This window comes from Capricornis sumatraensis, chromosome 18, assembly GCF_032405125.1.
Source record: "Capricornis sumatraensis isolate serow.1 chromosome 18, serow.2, whole genome shotgun sequence".
In the NCBI taxonomy this organism is placed as follows: Eukaryota; Metazoa; Chordata; class Mammalia; order Artiodactyla; family Bovidae; genus Capricornis; species Capricornis sumatraensis.
The window spans coordinates 30,253,209-30,274,302 of NC_091086.1; the positions used below are offsets into that span (position 1 = coordinate 30,253,209).

The window sequence follows — 21,094 nt, forward strand, 5'->3', positions numbered from 1 at the left end:
TTGACTGTGTAGATCTCAACAAACTATGGAAAATTCTTAATGAGACGGGAATACCAAACCACATGACCTGTCTCCTGTGAAATCTGTGTGCAGGTCAAGAAGCAACAATTAGAACTGGACATGGAACAAGACTGGTTCCAAACAGGAAAAGGAGTACATCAAGGCTGTATGTTGTCACCCTGCTTATTTAACTTATATGCAGAGCACATCATGCAAAATGCCAGGCTGGATGAAGCACAAGCTGGAATCAAGATTGCCAGGAGAAATATCAATAACCTCAGACATGCAGATGACACCATGGTTATGGCAAGAAGCGAAGAACTAAAGAGCCTCTTGATGAAAGTGAAGAGGAGAGTGGAAAAGGTGGCTTAAAATTCAATATTCAGAAAACAAAGATCATGGCATCCAGTCCCATCACTTCATGGCAAATAGATGGGGAAATAACCGAAACACTGACAGACTTTATTTTGGGGGGCTCCAAATCAAGGCAGATGGTGACTGCAGCCATGAAATTAAAAGACACTTGCTCCTTGGAAGAAAAGCCATGACCAACCTAGACAGCATATTAAAACGCAGAGACATTACTTTGCCAGCAAAAGTCCGTCTAGTCAAAGCTATGGTTTTTCCACCAGTCATGTATGGATGTGATAATTGGGCTATAAAGAAAGCTGAGTTCCGAAGAACTGATGCTTTTGAACTGTGGTTTTGGAGAAGACTCTTCAGAGTCCCTTGGACTCCAAGGAGATCCAACCAGTCCATCCTAATGGAAATCATTCCTGAATATTCATTGGAAGGACTGATGCTGAAGCTGAAACTTCAATACTTTGGCCACCTGATGCGAAGAACTGACATTTGTAAAGATCCTGATGCTGGGAAAGATTGAAGACGGGAGGAGAAGGGTATGACAGAGGATGAGATGGTTGGATGGCATCACCAATTGATGGACATGAATTTGAGTAAGCTCTGGGAATTCATGATAGACAGGGAAGCCTGGTGTGCTGCAGTCCATGGGGTCACAAAGAGTCGGTCACAACTCAGCAACTGAACTGAACTGAACTGAAATATAGAAAACAAATACTAACAGACCTAAAGAGAAAAATGGATCAGAATACAGTAATAGAGGAGACTTTAACACCTCACTGACATCAGTAGACAAATCTTCCAGACAGAAAATCAATAAGGCAACAGAGATCCTAAATGACGTATTAGAACAGTTAGACTTAATTGATATTTTCACAACATTCAGTTCAGTTGCTCAGACTCTTTGTGACCCCATGGACTGCAGCACACCAGACTTCCCTGTCCATTACCAACTCCCGGAGCTTACTCAATCACGTGTTCATCAAGTTGGTGATGCCATCCAACCATCTTATCCTCTGTCACCCCCTCCCTCCTCCCACCTTCAATCTTTCCCAGCATCAGGGTCTTTTCAAATGAGTCAGTTCTTCACATCAGGTGGCCTAAGTGTTGGAGATTCTGCTTCAGCATCAGTCCTTCCAATTAATATTCAGGTTTGATCTCCTTGCAGTCCAAGGGACTCTCTAAAGTTCTCCAACATCACAGTTCAAAAGCATCAGTCCCTGGCACTAAGCTTTATGGTCCAACTCTCACATCCATACATGACTACTGGAAAAACCATAGCTCTGACTAGACGGAACTTTGCTGACAAAGTAATGTCTCTGCGTTTTAATATGCTGTCTAGGTTGGTCATAACTTTCCTTCCAAGGAGCAAGCGCCTTTTAACTCATGGCTTCAGTCACCATCTGCAGTGACTTTGGAGCCCCCCAAAATAAAGTTTCTCACTGTTTCCATTGTTTCCCCATCTATTTGCCATGAAGTGATGGGACTGGGTGCCATGATCTTAGTTTTCTGAATGTTGAACTTCAACTTTTCCACTCTCCTCTTTCACTTTCATGAAGAGGCTCTTTAGTTCTTTGCTTTCTGCCATAAGGTCATGTCATGTGCATATCTGAGGTTATTGATATTTCTCCCGGCAATCTTGATTCCAGCTTGTGCTTCATCCAGCCTGGCACTGTGCATGATGTACTCTGCATATAAGTTAAATAAGCAAGGTAACAATAGACAGCCTTGACATACTCCTTTCCTGATTTGGAAACAGTCACATTACATCCCCAAAATAAACATACTACACATTCTTTTCAATTACACATAAAACATTCTCTAGGTTAGACCCATTCTAGGCCACCTCATGCGAAGAGTTGACTCACTGGAAAAGACTCTGATGCTGGGAGGGACTGGGGGCAGGAGGAGAAGGGGATGACAGAGGATGAGATGGCTGGATGGCATCACTGACTCGATGGACGTGAGTTTGAGTGAACTCTGGCAGTTGGTGATGGACAGTGAGCCCTGGCGTGCTGCAATTCATGGGGTCGCAAAGAGTCAGGACACGACTGAGCAACTGAACTGAACTGAAGGATACAAAGTAAGCCTCAACAAATTTTAGAGGACAGAAATTATTTTAAGCATCTCTTCTGACCACAATGGCATGAAGTCAGAAATCAACCACAGAGAAACAAGAAAAAAAGTGATTATTCAGAGACTAAACAACATGCTACTTAAGAAAAACAAATGGGTCAATGAGATCAAAGAGGAAATTTTAAAAATACCTTGCAACAAATGACAATGAAAACATAACCATACACAAAATCTATGGGATGCAGGAAAAGCAGTCCTTTGAGGGAAGTGTATAGTGATACAGGCCTTCCTCACAAAACAAGGAAAACTCTCAAACAAGTAACCTAACCTATTACCTAAAGAATTAGAAACAGAAGAACAAACAAAAGCTAAAGTCAGAAGGAGGAAGGATTTATTAAAGATCAAAGAGGAAATAAATTAAAATAGAGATTAAGAAATAGAAAAAAAATCAATAAAACCGAGACCTAGTTTTTGGAAAAGACAAACAAAATCCACAATCTCTGGCCAGGCTCACCAAGAACAAGACAGAGAGAGAACAGAAATAAAACAAGAAATGAAAAGGGGGTAAATACCAACCAATACTGCAGAAATACAAAAAACCATAAGAGAATACTATGGACAATTATATGCCAATAAATTAAACAACCTAGAAGAAATGGACAAGTTTTTAGAAACATACAGCCTACCAAAACTGAAGCAAGAGGAAACAGATAATCTGAACAGACTGATCACTAGAAGTGAAATAGAAACTGTAATTTAAAAACTCCTGCAACAAAAAGGAGCACATTTGAGCCAATTCTAATGAGGTGGATGAACCTAGAGCCTATTATAATGAGTGAAGTAAGTTTGACAGAGAAAAACAAGTATTTTATACTAATGCATATACATGGAATCTAGAAAGATGGTACTGTGAACTCATTTGGGGCAGCAATGGAGACACAGACATAGAGAACAGATTTATGGACATGGATATGGGGAGGAAGGAGAGGGTGGGATGTATGGAGAGAGTAACATGGAAACTTACATTACTATTATGTAAAATAGACAGTCAACAGGAATTTGCTGTATGACTCAGGGAACTCAAACTGGGGCTCTGTAACTACCTAGAAGGGTGGGATTGGGAGGAAGGTGGGAGGGAGGTTCTAACGGGAGGGGACATATGTATACCTATGGCTGATTCATGTTGATGTTGGGCAGAAACCAACACAATTCTATAAAGCAATTATCCTTCAATTAAAAACTAAATTTAAAAATTTTTTAAATATGGGGACCAAAATAGTACTAAAAAAAAAAAAAGAAATTTCCCTACAAACAAGTGTTAAGAACTGGATGGCATAAATGGAAAATTGTACCAAGCATACAAAGAAAAACCTGAACCAATCCTTCTCAAACTCTTCCATAAGACTGAGAAGAACACTCCCAAAGTGATTCTATGACATTACCATCACCTTGGTACCAGGCAAAGACATTACCAAAAGAGAAAATTACAGGCCAGTACCTCTGGTGAATATAGATGCAAAAATTCTGAAGGAAGTATTAGCAAATCAAATCCAACAACACATAAAAAGTCATACACCATGATCAAGCTGGATTCATCACAGGGTCAAAAAAATGGTTCAATACATACACCATACTGACAAAAGACAAAAACCACATGATCATCTCAACGGATGCAGAAAAAGCATTTGATACAATTCAACACCCATTCATGATAAAAATTCTTACCAAAGTGGATATGGAAGGAATGTATCCAAGCATAATAAAAGCTATTTATGACAAACCCACAGCCAACATAGTACTCAAAAGCAAAAAGCTGAAAGCCTTCCTGCTAAAATCTAAAACAAGTATGCCCCCCAAAAAAATAAATAAAAATAAAAATAAATAAAGTATGCCCACTCTCACCATTTCCATTCAACATAGTATTGGAAGTCCTAGCCACAGCAATGAGGTAAGAAAAATAAAATATGTCCAAACTGGAAAGGAAGAGGTAATACTGTCATTATATGCAGATGGCATGATAATATATATAGAAAACCCTAAAAACTCCACACAAAAACTACTAGAACTGATAAAATCAGCAAAGTAGCAGTATACAAGATTACCATAATAGGAATCCATTGCATTTTTTAACACTTACAAGGAAATATCAGAAAGGGAAAATTAATTAAAATTCTTTTTAAAATCACATTAAAAACTCCTAAAAGAGAAGAAAGGCAAAACATTCTCTGAAATAAATCTTACCCAATGTTCTCCTAGGTTATTGTCCCAAGGCAACAGAAATAAAAACAAAAACAAGCAAATGGGACCTAATCAAAACTTCTAGGCTTTTGCACACCAAAGGAAACCATAAAAAAAAAATTAAAAGACACACTACAGACTGAGAGAAAATATCTGCCAATGATAGGACCAACAAGGGATTAATTTCAAAAATGTACAAAGAGCTCATACAAACAGCTCAATAACAAAAAAAAACAAACAGCCCAATTACAAAATGGGCTGAACACCTAAACAAACATTTCTCCAAAGACGACATACAGATAGCCAACAGGCACATGAAAAGATGCTCAACACCGCTAACTATCAAAGAAATGCAAATCAAAACTACAATGAGGCATAACCTTGTATCAGTCAGAATGGTTGTCACTAAAAGGTCCTGAAAATAAACCACTATGTTGGCTGTCGGTTTGTTATAAAATAATAAATCCTGAAGAGAGTGTAGAGAAAAAGGAACCCTCCTACACTATTGGTGGGAATGTAAACTGGTGCAGCCACTATGGAAAACCTCCATATGTTACAGAGGTTCCTTAAAATACTAAGTTATTATATGATCTGGCAATCTCACTCCTCAGCATATATCTGGAGAAAACTCTAATTTGAAAAGATACATACACCCGATGCACACCAACGTTAACAGCAGCACTATTTACAATAACCAAGACATGGAAGAAATCTAAATGCTCATCACCAGAGGAAAGGACAAAGAATATGTACACACACACACACACACACACACACACACACACACACACACACACACACACACACAGTGGAATACTGCTCAGTCATTAAAAAAAGACAAATAATGCCATTTGAAGCAAAATGGGTAGACCCAGAGAATAACATACTAAGTGAACCAAGTCAGAAAAATGAAGACAAATATCATATATCACTTACATCTGAAATCTAAAAAAAAAGACAAACAGCAAAGTTCTGATTTACCAAAACTGACTCAAGAAAACAAAAACAAACAGAAGGTTGTTTTGTCTCCCTACAGAAAAGGAACCAGTACTCAAATCTCTGTATCATACCTACTTAAATGTAGTTGCACAGGTGAGTTCTATCAAACTCTCAAAGAACAAATCATTCCAACATTATACAATTCTACCAGAAAATAGAAAGAGGAATTATTCCCCGATTCATTCCACAAGGCCATAGTAATTATTATATGACAAGACAGGAGAAAATTAAACCTCTTTTACTCATGAGTAGATATAAAATCTCAAAAATACATATTAGCAAATCAATCTCAATAGTAAACTGAACAGGTACAACAGTATGACCAAGTTGAGTTTATTCCAGTATTCAAGGGTGTTTACCATCAGACATCTAAAAAGGTATTAACAACATTAACAGATTAAAAACGTAATTATCTCCACAGATTAAAGTACATAATACAATTCAACACCATTCATAACCTAAAACATATATTTAGCAAACAAGGGAAAATAAGAGATGTTCATGGTAGCTTTGCTCATAACAATAAAAAAGGAAGCAACTCAAATGTGCATTAAAGAAAGAATTCAAATATGTGGTACAGTCACACAACAGAGTTTCGCATATATTGTGTTCTATACTGTATTCAGTTCAGTTCAGTCACTCAGCCGTGTCCGACTCTTTGCGACCCCATGAATCACAGCACGCCAGGCCTCCCTGTCCATCACCAACTCCCGGAGCTCACTCAAACTCACGTCCATCGAGTCCGTGATGCCATCCAGCCATCTCATCCTCTGCTGTCCCCTTCTCCTCCTGCCCCCAAATCCCTACCAACATCAGAGTCTTTTCCAATGAGTCAACTCTTTGCATTAGGTGGCCAAAGTACTGGAGTTTCAGCTTTAGCACCATTCCTTCCAAAGAAATCCCAGGGTTGATCTCCTTCAGAATGGACTGATTGCATCTCCTTGCAGTCCAAGGGACTCTCAAGAGTCTTCTCCAACACCACAGTTCAAAAGCATCAATTCTTTGGCACTCAGCTTTCTTCACAGTCCAACTCTCACATCCATACATGACCACTGGAAAAACCATAGCCTTGACTAGACAGACCTTTGTTGGCAAAGTAATGTCTCTGCTTTTCAATACGCTAACTTTCCTTCCAAGGAGTAGCGTCTTTTAATTTCATGGCTGCAATCACCATCTGCAGTGATTTTGGTGTCCAAAAAAAATAAAGTCTGACACTGTTTCCACTATTTCCCCATCTATTTGCCATGAAGTGATGGGACCAGATGCCATGATCTTTGTTTTCTGAATGTTGGGCTTTAAGCTAACTTTTTCACTCTCCACTTTCACTTTCATCAAGAGGCATTTTAGTTCCTCTTCACTTTCTGCCATAAGGGTGGTATCATCTGCATATCTGAGGTTATTGATATTTCTCCCAGCAATCTTGATTCCAGCTTGTGCTTCTTCCAGCCCAGTGTTTCTCACGATGTAATTATAAATGACTACAATAATTGGCAATACAGATGAACCTGGTAGTCTGGCAAAAACCACCATTATTGTAAAGTAATTAGATTCCAATTAAAATAAATAATAAAAAAAAAAAGAATCTACCTTCCAATGGAGGGGACACAGGTTCGATCCTTAGTTGGGCAACTAAGATCCCACATGCCACAGGGCAACTAAGCTACTGAGCCTACATGCCTCAACTAGACAGAAGCTCAGAAGCTGCAATGGAGCAGACAGACAAATGAGTAATTTTTTAAAAAAAATAAAGAAATCTAAAATATCAGAATCAACAGACTTAACAAAACAGAGTTTAACAAAAGTGGTTAAACCTTGAAGTCAAGATTTCAGATTATTTTCTTTCACCACATTTTATTTTTTTCATTTTTTGTTTTTTTGCAATTTTTTTTGTTTTTTTGCAATATTTAGATAGTAACTTAGGATAGCATTCATTGCCCTGGTATGTATTTCTGTAATAAGAAAATCTATTTTCATGAAAAAGAAATCAATTGAGAGAGAGATACCAAAGTACTTGTTATTCAGAAGGTAAACAGGCAAACTATATTTTTTATTATTGATTTTACTTCATTAGTCTGAACGTTCAAGATCTAATGCTAAGAGAAGTCCACGTTTTTAGCTGGTGGCCATTTCAATCTAACTTATTGATGACTTCACTACAAAGTAATGTTACACCTTAATATACTATAGATTCAAACTTTCATTCCTTCATGAAAGTTATCTTTGACACCTCACAGAACAAGGTTTCTTCTGACTACACAATGATCTATGCATATAGATATGTTAAGTACAGACTACTTTCACACAATTTTCTTTGAATACTTCAAGTACATACACATACACATGGTTATTAGCCTTTTGCTGGGGTTTCAGCAGGCAGGAATTTCATAAACTTTTGAGAACTTTTAAACTGCTGCATTTAAAAGTTTACAAAAGCTAAGTGTATCTTGACAATAACAAAAGCATTTCGTCTAAACTTCACTTCCTTCTACCAAGAGGATTACTCTGAACTTAAGGTGAACATGGGAATTAAATCTGCTTTAACCTGATGAACTCTCTCAATCCCCCCACCCCCACTTTTACATTTTATAAACTACCTCTCCACAGGTTTTTTCACATTAGGACAGGCTTCAGTGAGCCAGCAGCTCCCTTAACTATAAAAATGTTTTACTTCATTCACAAATTTTTGATGAGAGAAATGAAACTACCTGGTATCACCAGGCCCTCTTTCTTACATTAGTTGCTGTTTTAGTTGCAAAGTCGTATCCGACTCTTTTGCAACTCCATGGGCTGTGTAGCCCACCAGGCTCCTCTGTCCATGGGATTCCCCTGGCAAGAATAGTGGAGTGGGTTGCCATTTCCTTCTCCAGAGGATTTTCCTGACTGGGGATTGAAAACACATCTCCTGCATTAGGCAGGAGGATTCTGTACCACTGAGCCACCAAGAAAGCCCCTCTCTTGATGACAGTAAGACTTAAAAGAAGTAGTTACTCAAGGTCACAGAGACTCATAGAAAATTCACAGTAACTTAAATTCGTAGAAAGTAAACAATGGTTGCCAACAGCTGAGGAGAGGAGTGATTGTTGAGTTATTGCTTACTAGGTATGAAATTTCAGTTTGGGAAGGTGAAAAAGTCTCAGAGGTAGACGGTGGTCAGGCTGCACAGCAACATGAAGGTACTTAATATCACTGAACAGTACATTTAAAAATGGTTAATACAGTAAATTTTATTGCTATATGTATTTTTTAATTGAAAAAATACTAGAAGTAGCATATCAGCCTGCTGTGAACTTAAAATCAAAGACTACTGTCGTGAGTTTAATTTTCTAGCCCAGGTCCTACCACTTCCAGCTATCTTCTCAACTTCATAAAAAATGTAGGCGAACAAGATGGAGACAAGTGATAGGGGAAAAACAGCTCCCTCATTTTGATTTGTTCCTCTTATTTGCCGAGGACCTCCCTAAGTTAGTTTTCAGATCCCAAAGAGGCTCATATGATCTTTTTTTAAATATTTTACTTCTTTAATTAATTTAATTGGAGGCTAAGTACAATATTGTGGTGGGTTTTGCCATACATTGACATCAATCAGCCACGGGTGTACAAGTGTCTCCCTGTTCCAAACCCTCCTCCCATGTACCTCCCCATCCCATCCCTCTGGGTTGTCCCAGTGCAGCCGCTGTGAGTGCCCTGTTTCATGCATTGAACTTGGACTGGTCATCTATTTCACATATAGTAATATACATGTTTCAATGCTATTCTCTTAAAATCATCCCACCCTTGCCTTCTCCCACAGAGTCCAAAAGCCTGTACTTTATATTTGTCTCTTTTGCTGTCTTGCATATAGGATCACTGTTACCATCTTTCTAAATTAAACCATATATATGCATTAATATACTGTATTGGTGTTTTTCCTTCTGACTTACTTCACTCTGTATAGGCTCCAGTTTCATCCACCTCATTAGAACTGACTCAAATATGTTTGTTTTTTTTTTTTACTGTGTACTTAACCGATTCTTTTTTTTTTTTTTAATTTTAAAATCTTTAATTCTTACATGCGTTCCCAAACATGAACCCCCCTCCCACCTCCCTCCCCATAACATCTCTGTGGGTCATCCCCATGCACCAGCCCCAAGCATGCTGTATCCTGAGTCAGACATAGACTGGCGATTCAATTCTTACATGATAGTATACATGTTAGAATGCCATTCTCCCAAATCATCCCACCCTCTCCCTCTCCCTCTCCCTCTGAGTCCAAAAGTCTGTTATACACATCTGTGTCTTTTTTCCTGTCTTGCATACAGGGTCGTCATTGCCATCTTTCTAAATTCCATATATATGTGTTAGTATACTGTATTGGTGTTTTTCTTTCTGGCTTACTTCACTCTGTATAATCGGCTCCAGTTTCATCCATCTCATCAGAACTGATTCAAATGAATTCTTTTTAACGGCTGAGTAATACTCCATTGTGTATATGTATAGCTGAGTAATATTCCATGGTGTATACGTATCACAACTTTCTTATCCATTCATCTGCAGATGGACATCTAAGTTGCCTCCATGTCCTAGCTACTGTAAACCATGTTCCAATGAACACTGGGTTACATGTGTCTCTTTCAATTCTGGTTTCCTCACTGTGTATGCCCAACAGTGGGACTGCTGGGTCATATGGCACTTCTATTTCCAGTTTTTTAAGGAATCTCCACACTGTTCTCCATAGCGGCTGTACTAGTTTGCATTCCCACCAACAGTGTAAGAGAGTTCCTTTTCTCCACACCTTCTCCAGCATTTATTGTTCATAGACTTTTTGATAGCAGCCATTCTGACCAGTGTGAGATGGTACCTCATTGTGGTTTTGAATTGCATTTCTCTGATAAGTGATGCTGAGCATCTTTTCATGTCTTTGTTAGCCATCCATATGTCTTCTTTGGAGAAATGTCTGTTTAGTTCTCTGGCCCGTTTTTTGATTGGGTCATTTATTTTTCTTGTATTAAGCTGCTTGTATATTTTTAAGATTAACTGTCAATTGCTTTGTTTGCTATTATTTTCTCCCATTTTGAAGGCTGTCTTTTCAACTTGCTTATAGTTTCCTTTATTGTACAAAACCTTTTCAGTTTAATTAGGTCCCATTCGTTTATTTTTGCTTTTATTTTCATTACTCTGGGAGGTGGCTCATAGAGGATCATGTTGTGATTTATGTCAGAGAGTGTTCTGCCTATGTTTTCCTCTAGGAGTTTTATAGTTTCCGGTTTTACATTTAGATCTTTATTTTGAGTTTATTTTTTGTGTATGGTGTTAGGTGCTCTAGTTTCATTCTTTTACAGGTGGTTGACCAGTTTTCCCAGCACCACCTGTTAAAGAGATTGTCCTTTCTCCACTGTATATTTTTGTCTCCTTTGTCAAAGATAAGGTGTCCATAGGTGCATGGATTTATCTCTGGGCTTTCTATTTTGTTCCATTGATCTATATTTCTGTTTTTCTGCCAGTACCACACTGTCTTGACAACTGTAGCTTTATAGTATAGTCTGAAGTCAGGCAGGTTGATTCCTCCAGTTCCATTCTTTTTTCTCAAGATTGTTTTGGCTATTTGAGGCTTTTTGTGTTTCCATACAAATTGTGAAATTAATTATTCTAGTTCTGTGAAAAATGTTATTGGCAGCTTGATAGGGACTGTATTAAATCTATAGATAGCTTTGGGGAGTATACTCATTTTCAATATGTTGATTCTTCCAATCCACGAACATGGTATATGTCTCCATCTATTTGTGTCATCTTTGATTTCTTTCATCAGTGTTTTACAGTTTTCTAAATATAGGTCTTTTGTTTCCTGAGGTCAATTTATTCCTAAGTATTTTATTCTTTTTGACATAATGGTGAATGGGATTGTTTCCTTAATTTCTATATCTATTTTCTCATTGTTAGTATATAGGAAATACAAGGGATTTATGTGTATTAATTTGATATGAGTTTGATTTAAATAGTTGCTATCCTGACAGGTCACCATCACTGTAACCTGCTTTAACACCTGAGTCTACTCTCCTACTGGCTTGTATCAGGAATCCTGATATCAGGAATTCCCATAGCAGCCTGAAAGCCAAACATGCAACTTCCAGGCTGTGCAAAAGTTTTACAGCAAACCCACTAAATCAAAGATACATTCTGTAATACTACACTCTTTCTTCTCTCCCTTCCTTTAACTGTTAAGAGGCTCCCAACCAAAAATATTCAAGCCAGAATGCCTCACTGCTGCTGCTGCTAAGTCACTTCAGTTGTGTCTGACTCTGTGTAACCCCAGAGATAGCAGCCCATCAGGATCCCCCATCCCTGGGATTCTCCAGGCAAGAACACTGGAGTGGGTTGCCATTTCCTTCTCCAATGCATGAAAGTGAAAAGTGAAAGTAAAGTCACTCAGTCGTGTCCAACTCTTAGCAACCCCATAGACGCCAGCCTACCAGGCTCCTCTGCCCATGGGATTTTCCAGGCAAGAGTACTGGAGTGGGTTGCCATTGCCTTCTCCGGAATGTCTCACTAGAAAATTAAAAAACTTCCTTGACAAGGTATCTACTAGTCTGCTTCTCATCCATTGGATGAAGCCCTTAAACTAAAAATAGTTCTGCATTTTTGCCTTAACACATACCTGACGATGAAGCCAGAGTCCTGTTAAAAGTGTCTCCATTTGCTCCAGAAGAATACCTATCCTGTAAGAAAAAAGAAAAGATTAGTTTTCTACCTTGAATAATAAAAATGAGCATAACAACTGGGTTTTGTCCAGAACAAAACAATTAGAGGATGTAAGATTTCCTGGGTCACTGCATGTTCCTTTATTAACTACTCTAAAACACCTTCACTTTAAAATTGTATGTATAGCATACTAATATATTACTTAAAACAATGGTCAGAAAACTATAGCCACAAGCCAAATCTGGTGGGCCACCAGTTTTTAGAAATAAAGTTTTATTGGAAAAAAGCCATCCTCAACTCATCTAGGTATGTAACAGGCTGCTTCCTCTCAAACAAGTTTCTGATACTAAAGGCAAAACTTTTGAACAGAGCTCTGAAATTCTTCAAAATCAAATTCAATAATTTAAGCTCTGAAATTCTTCAAAATCAAATTCAATAATTTCAACAAAAAGTGACCTAAAGTTTACAGGTAACACTTCAATTAACTGACTGAATTAGAAAAATCACAATTTTTTTTTGTCAAATAAGTTTCTTTAAATAAACCTAAAACTGGAAGGAGTGCACCAAGGTAGGTATTAACATCTCCAGGTAATACTTTTGCTCCAAAATTTCTTTCACAATATACACTGACTTTAAAAAAAGCTCTTGCCCAGTGGTTGTCAGTGGTGGGGCAGGGATGGGGGGAGTAGGCCTTTGGACAGGAGTCCACCCTTCCTCACCCTACAGAATCCAAAATAAAGCAAACTTTCCTTTCCACAAAAAAAAAAAAAAAAAAAAAACCTACCTTTATAAAGCTCAAAAGACATTCAATTATTTTTCTAACTTACTAAAAACATACAATAAAATCCTTGAAGTGGCTTGAGATTTTTGATAACTGCTACAGTAAAAAGTTCCAATTTATGATTACCACAGACGATAAGACAAACCAGAAAAGTAATCCGGCTTTCCCAATTTAAAGTGAAACACTGAAGACTTTCTCTTTTCTAGTATCCAAAATACTACTGGATGAATAGAGCCCGCAAAAGGGTTAGTTTTATAAGTGTTGTAACACTCAGCTTCATATAACTGATAAAAGTAATGAAACACCCTGGTACCAAACAACTGAAAAATTATTATTACCAAACAATCTTCAGAAGATGGAATTTAACATCCTACATACACTCTAAGGCAAATTTTGAAGAAAAAAAAATTTTTTTTCAATTTCATCATAAAAATCCTTAACATTTTTCATTACCTTAAAAATAATTTCATATTCCCTTCCAGCTACTGCATTTCTCTGCTCCATTGTAGGCAAAAAATTTTGTCTACATTTGCTGCCTCTATTTTCTCACATTCCATATTTCCTTCAAGCTACTCTTGCTAGCCTCCATCCTCACCTCTGCACTCAAAAAGCTTATAGTAAGCATATTACGTAATAAAATTACTACTTTTAAGCTTCATCCTGCCAGAGCTCTCAGCAGCATTTGAAACAACAGGCTATCTACTTCCCTCTCTGGCTTAGGGAACACATACTTCCCAGGTTTTCCTCTTGCCCCATGGCCACTCCCTCCACAGTCTCCTTTGCCAGCTCCCCAGTTAACATACCTTTAAAGTCAAAGTGCCCCACAGTTCATGGCAGAGCTCTTTAAGTCTGTTTTATTCCATCCAACTTTACCCACTCTCACAGATTTAAATCCTATTAAAATAGATAAATCCCAAATTTGTACCTACAGCTCTGATTCCTCTCCTAAGCAACAACTACTGACTAGTATCCTTACTTAAACCTTTTCTTAGGCATCTGAAATTGAACACTGCAAATACAGAATTCTTGATTTTTTATCTCCCAAATTGGTTCATCTTCTACATATTTCCCATTTCAGTAAAGAGCACCATCATCTATCTACTTGCTTCAATAAAAAAACTTAGCATCACTCTTGCGTTCCCCATATCCAGCCCACCTAGTCCCAGCAACTATATGTCCACCTGTATCTCCAGGGTCCTCTCCCTTTCTTCCTTTTCTCCTTCCTTCTCAGATTTCATTTGCTACAAATCTTGCCTTATCTTACTATGGTTTACCCATACTAGATATTTGTTGTTACTCAGTCACTCAGTCATGTCCGACTCTTTGCAACCCCATGGACTGCAGCACTACAGGCATCCCTGTCCTTTACCATCTTCCAGAGGTTGTTCAAAGTCATGTCCATTGAATCACATGATGCCATCCAACCACTGCATCCTTTGTCATCCCCTTCTCCTCCTGCCATCAGTCTTTCCCAGCATCAGGGTATTTTCTAATGAGTCTGCTCTTCAAACCAGGTAGCCAAAATAGTCAGGACTGATTTCCTTTAGGATTGACAGGTTTGATCTCCTAGCAGTCCAAGGGACTCTCAAGAGTCTTCTCCAACATCATAGTTCAAAAGGATCAATCCTTGGCACTTAGCCTTCTTTATGGTCCAACTATCACATCCATACATGACTATTCAAAAAACCATAGCTTAGTCTAGATGGACCTTTGTTGACAAAGTAATATCTCCACATTTTAATATGCTGTCTAGGATGGTCACAGCTTTTCTTCCAAGGAACAAGCATCTTTTAATTTCACGGCTGCAGTCACCACCTGTGGTGATTCTAGAACCCAGAAAAATGGTCTCTCACTGTTTCCATTGTTTCCCCATCTATTTGCCATGAAGTGATGAGACCAAATGCCATGATCTTCATTTTTTTAATGTTAAATTTAAAGCCACCCTTTTCACTCTCCTCATTCACTTTCATCAAGAGGCTCTTTAGTTCCTCTTCGCTTTCGACCATAGGGCTGATATCATCTGCATATCTGAGGTTATTGATATTTCTCCCAGGAATCTCGATTCCCTACATTCAGCCCGGCATTTCACATGATATACTCTACATATAAGTTAAATAAGCAGGGTGACAATATACAGCCTTGAGGTACTCCTTTCCCAATTTGGAACCAAACCATTGTTTCATGTCCGGTTCTAACTGTTGCTTCTGGCCTTGCATACAGGTTTCTCAGCAGGCAGGTAAGGTGGTCTGGTATTTCCATCTTCTTCAGAATTTTACACAGTTTGAAGTGATCCACATAGTCAAAAGCTTTAGTGTAGTCAATGAAGCAGAAGTAGATGTTTTTTTTTTTTTCACTTCTCTTCCTTTTGCTATGATCCAAAGGATGTTGGCAATTTGATCTCTGGTTCCTCTGCCTTTTCTAAGTCCAGCTTGAACATCTGGAAGTTCTCAGTTTATGCTGAAGCCTAGCTTTGAAAATTCTGAGCATTACTCTGCATGATATGAGTGCAACTGTGTGGTAGTTTGAACATTCTTTGTCATTGCCTTTCTTTGGGAATGGAATGAAAACTGACCTTTTTCAGTCCTGTGGCCACTGCTGAGTTTTCCAAATTTGCTGGTATATTGAGTGCAGCACTTTCACAGCATCATCTTTTAGGATTTGAAATAGCTCTATACTAGCTATAGGAGACTGAATAATGTCCACTCAATGATATCAAGCCCTAATTTCTGAAACGTTTGTTATATTATTTGAAAAAAAAAGTTCTAGCCAATATAACTAAGAATTTTGAAATGAAGAGATTAACCTGGATTATCCAAGTGGGCCCTAAAAGTCATCACAAGTGTCCTTTTGAAAGGCCAAGGGTATTAACACAAACACAGAGAAGGCCAAGTGAAGACAACAGAAAGAGATGCAGCCACAAGCCAAGGCTGCCTATAACCACCAGAAGTTGAAAGAAGCATGGATTCTCTCCAAGAGCCTACTGAAGGAAAACAGCACTGCTGAGACCATGGTTTCTAACTTCTAGCCTCCAGAACTATAAGAGAAATTTTTCTGTTACTGTAAGCTATCTGAGTCTGAGTGAATTCCGGGAGATGGTGATGAACAGGGAGGACTGGCGTACTGCGATTCATGGGGTCGCAAAGAGTCGGACACGACTGAGCGACTGAACTGAACTGAACTGTAAGCTATCTAGTTTGTGATAATTGGTTACAGCATCTACAGGAAACTAATACATTGTACTTCTTCCTGTTGTCCTGATACCCCAAGTTTGTTCCCTCTTCAGGATCTTTGCACATCATGTGTTATTGGGACTCTTTCAGGTCTCCGGCTCACGAGTCATAGTCTCAAGGAATATTTTCCTCTCCATATGATCTAAATCTACCCATACCAATTTTCTTCCTCTCTCCCTCACACACAGAGAGTTTCCTGATTCTTTTATTACTATTATTAAATTATTATTTAATACTTTTCACTATTAGTATGTGATTTTTAATGTGCTTATTCTGCCTCCTCCAGTAAAATACAACATCCATACCAACAAGCCCCTTATCTATCATGTTCACCACTAGCTCCAGGATCTAGTAAGACTCAAAAACACTTGTTGAATGAGTCTTAGGTCTTAACATTACCTATTTTTAGAACACTTAGCTATAAAACTTTTATAACCTCTTTACTCATTCAAGTGAACCAATTTAGAAATTTTAAAACAACATTATTTCAAACATTATAAATTTCAAAATAATAATTGTGAATGGACTAATTATCTTAAGCAGTTTCCACTTTAATCACAAGAGTATATGCCTTCTGAAATACACCAGAAAAAAGGCAAAAAGATCAGACAGAAGAGATGAGTGTGTAGATTCATCGGTCATTTAATAAGAAATATTACAACTAGCAAGCAAACTCAGTATCCTGTTACAGTCATCACGCTCATCCATTTCATCTCTCACCCCAACAAGTGTGCACGCAATGTGCAAATGCCTAACCATTTCTGGACTACTGTAACTGCGAGATTACCAAATATTTCTCAACCTCACATTTTTTTAGTATTCTATCCCCGCATGGTACACTCACTTCAAAAACTAGCATTGGGAAGTTCTAAAAACTACCAGAAGAGCAACCTGTTAGTTCAAAATTATATAAGCTTGTGTTAATACTAAATCTCCTTAGAAGGATCCTTAGAAGCATTCAGAAAAGGTTTATCACATAATAAGAACCTCCTGAATAGCACAGGGAATTCTATTCAATACTTTGTATAGACCTATACAAGAATAGAAGATAAAAAAGAATAAATATATGTATAACTGACCTATTTTGCTGTAGAGCAGAAACACAACACTGTAAATCAACCATACTCCCAATTTTTTAAATTAAGAAAAGGCTGATCACAGATATTATTACCAATCCAAGATGATCTCACAGCCAATACAAACTGAACAAAAGGGAAACCCAGTCACTTCTTGAAACAGAAACCCAATTAGACCAACCAATCAAATGGGGCCTTTAAAAGAAAACAAGCTGAAGAAAAGACCTCAGATTTCTCCTACATAAAAATGTCATGTGTTCATCCTTAGCTTCTACACAGCTTATTCAACAAAGACAAGCAAACAAAGCCACTGAATGCATCATGTTCCTTCAAGTCAAGTAGGTCAAATTACTAACTGCACATCTAGCACCAGGTGTTAAGTTTGTGGACAAATGCAAAAAATTCACTACAAATTGGCCCCACACAGATATGTACTAAGAATCGTAAGGTAGAAATATTAACATAATTAATATTTAATCAGTATGACCAATATCAAGAAACAAAGTATGTTACTGAATAGCACAAAGACTTCCAAAAGGTAAATCTGGAAGCCTGACAGTTGACCATCCTCAATTTCAGACACCCTTTGCAATAACCATGCACAACATGCTACAGTGCAGTATACCATTTGAATAATACTTAGTTAAGACAAAATCTCAGAGTAAGAAAAAGTAAAAATTAGATAAGTCTAAGTGGAAGAACATCTGTACCTGTGAGTTAAACTGTGTTATTAGAACAAATCTACCAAGAACCTGGGAAAAAAAGAACCATAAAAAATTATCTGACCAAGTAATTCCATTTTGGAAAAAAATACTCCCAAACTAAATAATAAACTGTAGATATTCATGACAATACTACAGAGCAAAGATAACACTTTAATTTCTACCAACAGAAAATCAATTATGTTATGGTAGTTACTGGAGAAGGCAACGGCACCCCACTCCAGTACTCTTGCCTGGAAAATCCCATGGACAGAGGAGCCTGGTAGGGGGCAGTCCATGGGGTTGCCAAGAGTTGGACACGACTGACTGACTTCACTTTCACTTTCATACATTGGAGAAGGAAATGGCAGCCCACTCCAGTGTTCTTGCCTGGAGAATACCAGGGATGGGGGAGCCTGGTAGGCTGCCTTCTATAGAGTTGCACAGAGTCAGACACGACTGAAGTGACTTAGCAGTATGGTAGTTACAGTCCATTAAATACTATATAACCATAAAAAATTATTTTTAGGAAGTTAGTAATATGGAATAGCTAGTGCTGAAGAGTAAAAAAGCTGAAATCAAAAATTACTATTACGTACAATCATTACAATCCATATAAAAATGTGTTTGGGAAATATAGAAGAAAATTTACTAAAACCTCAACAGAGCATTTGTGCTAGTGAGCGAGACTGTTAGGTAATGTTTCTCCTCTTTTAGTCTTACAATATTTTATGATATTGTAACATAAAGAAGACTATAAAAAGATAACATACAAAAAAATGCTATTTCTAAAATAAGTCCCAAAGCAAGAAACATGATAAACTCAGATTAACATCTTAGGTATTTTAATCTAAACTTTAAATGCAAACAGACCAAATTCAAGACAGACAAAGAATTAAATTTTATGTTTTGGGGTAAATTAAGAATTTCTACTAAGACATCACTTGAAATAGAAAGTGTCAGAATTGACTAACATAAATACAAACTGGAAATCCTAAAAGGAAAACAAACTGACTTTTGGAGACATTTTCAAGTAGATAACATTTACGTAAAAGCAATCCATTAAATACACTGTCTTCCAAAGTAGACTCTGTTCACCATATTAAAGTCAAAACTAAAATCCAAAAACCCACTCCATAACCCCCTCATCTAAATTACAGTGTAACTCTTCAAAAGCTATTGAGGGAAAAGATCTGCAGATTTGTACATCTGAAGATCAAACTGATGTTACCATCTGAACCAGCCTAATGTCTTCATTTTGAGAGCCCTGCTTGTATAAAACCAATTTTCAGAATTCAAATTGCCACCCAAAAATGAAATTTTATTTTTCCATTTTCTATACAACTGTATCTCAGAGACACTCAACCACATTAACACAAGCTTGCTTTCACCCACAATAAGTTCTAAATCATTGAGATTTAAATTAAGTTGCTAATAATATTATACCCCTTTTACGTTTTAATTATTAAATTATGTCAGACTGTTTTCTTCTATTTGAGGCTTAGCATGCTTCATCATTCCCTATAAGACAGTTAATAACAATCACGTGGAGAAGCACAGCATGCTTCTCACCACAGATGAACTTTCTCACCATAGAGATTTTCAACTTTGATAAAATCTGTAGCATTCAATAACTACAAACTTTAAATTTTATTACCTTCTCAAATACAGGAACATAGGAAGACACATGAGGTTTGATTATTTCTGCTTCCCAATCTTCATCTCCCATGGTGGCTTCCAGTTCAGTTTTTATAAAAATACAAACATGCACATTTAGGCTCAGTCAGAATCAGAGATCAGAGTTGTACCTTTAAAAGCATAAATCATCTTTTCACACATATACCTCCAAACTACACAATTAACTGTTGTTCTGCCCCAAAAGTTTTTGCAAAAAGGGCAATTAAAGTTTTATTTCTTACCGAGAGATACCATTTATATTCATCCTTTTGGCTCAGACAGTAAAGAATCCGCCTGCAATGCGGGAGACCTGCATTCGATCCCTGGGTTGGGAAGATCCCCTGGAGAAGGGAATGGCTACCCACTCCAGTATTCTGGCCTGGAGAATTCCATGGACTGTATAGTCCATGGGGTCCCAAAGAGTCGGACACTACTGAGCGACTTTCAATTTTTTACCTTAAAAAATTAGTTGAACCACTTATCTAATCACTCTAGCAATCACCACGTCCCGGTGAAGTTTAGGCTTTTCCCCAAAATCTGTTGATAGAATTTATTTTCTCACCGAAGGGTTCCCAATACGTCTTACTGAATGTTAAGAGAGAGGGGAAATTTTTCAGATACTACCCAAGGTTTCTCCCTTCAAAACTGGGTACGACGTTTCGCGTGGGGTTTATTTAGTTTCTTTGGCGGGGGAGGGGGAGACTGACCAGGGATCAAGGCCTTGAAGTTTGGCAGGGAAGGAAGAGGTGATTAGGTGGCCCGAATGTCTCCAACAAACAACTAGTTTCGCGAAAGAGAGTGTATACACGAATAGTTCTACAACCATCCGTGTTCAGAGAGTCTTTTTCTCTGAACACGGATGGTGAAGTTCCAGGTGGTGAAAAATGCTCCTTCACCTTTCCTGCAGGCCTCAACTCCAGATTTCGGACACGCACCGTGCTACTGGACTCTCCGGCAGGAAGCAGAAAGACCCCAAAGGACGGCTTCAAACCCCTACCCACCCCAACGGTTCTTCACTTGGCCCGAAGTCCAGCTACTACTAGGAAGCCCAGAGCGTTGGGACAAAACCCGTACTGGGAAAAGAGCCGGCGGCCCACTCACCTCTCCGCAGCTTGCTCTCCCAGGGTCCTCACAGGCGCTGACGCCGCTTAAACGGCTGCACGTGCAGGACGCAGACTGCGTCTGGTGCGCTGATCCAACAACAAATGGCACCAGGCGACGAGCTCCATCAGCCAATCAGCGTCAAGCCATGTCGTCCCGCCCCCATCTCCCGCCTCTCCT

General features: G+C 38.2%; 1 protein-coding gene across 5 annotated transcripts in view; it reads right to left on the reverse strand.

Annotated features, from left to right (window-relative positions):
• DDX4 (DEAD-box helicase 4) overlaps positions 1–19,865 on the reverse strand; it is a 66,888-nt gene extending 47,023 nt beyond the window's left edge. For all 5 annotated transcript variants that reach the window (XM_068990546.1, XM_068990544.1, XM_068990543.1 and 2 more), the window contains exons 1-2: positions 19,794–19,865; positions 12,305–12,365 (exon numbers count right to left, since the gene is read on the reverse strand). In XM_068990546.1, coding sequence (XP_068846647.1) covers positions 12,305–12,365; positions 19,794–19,865 — 133 coding nt within the window. The remainder of the gene's footprint in view (positions 1–12,304; positions 12,366–19,793) is intronic.
• Between the last annotated feature and the right edge of the window lie 1,229 nt (positions 19,866–21,094).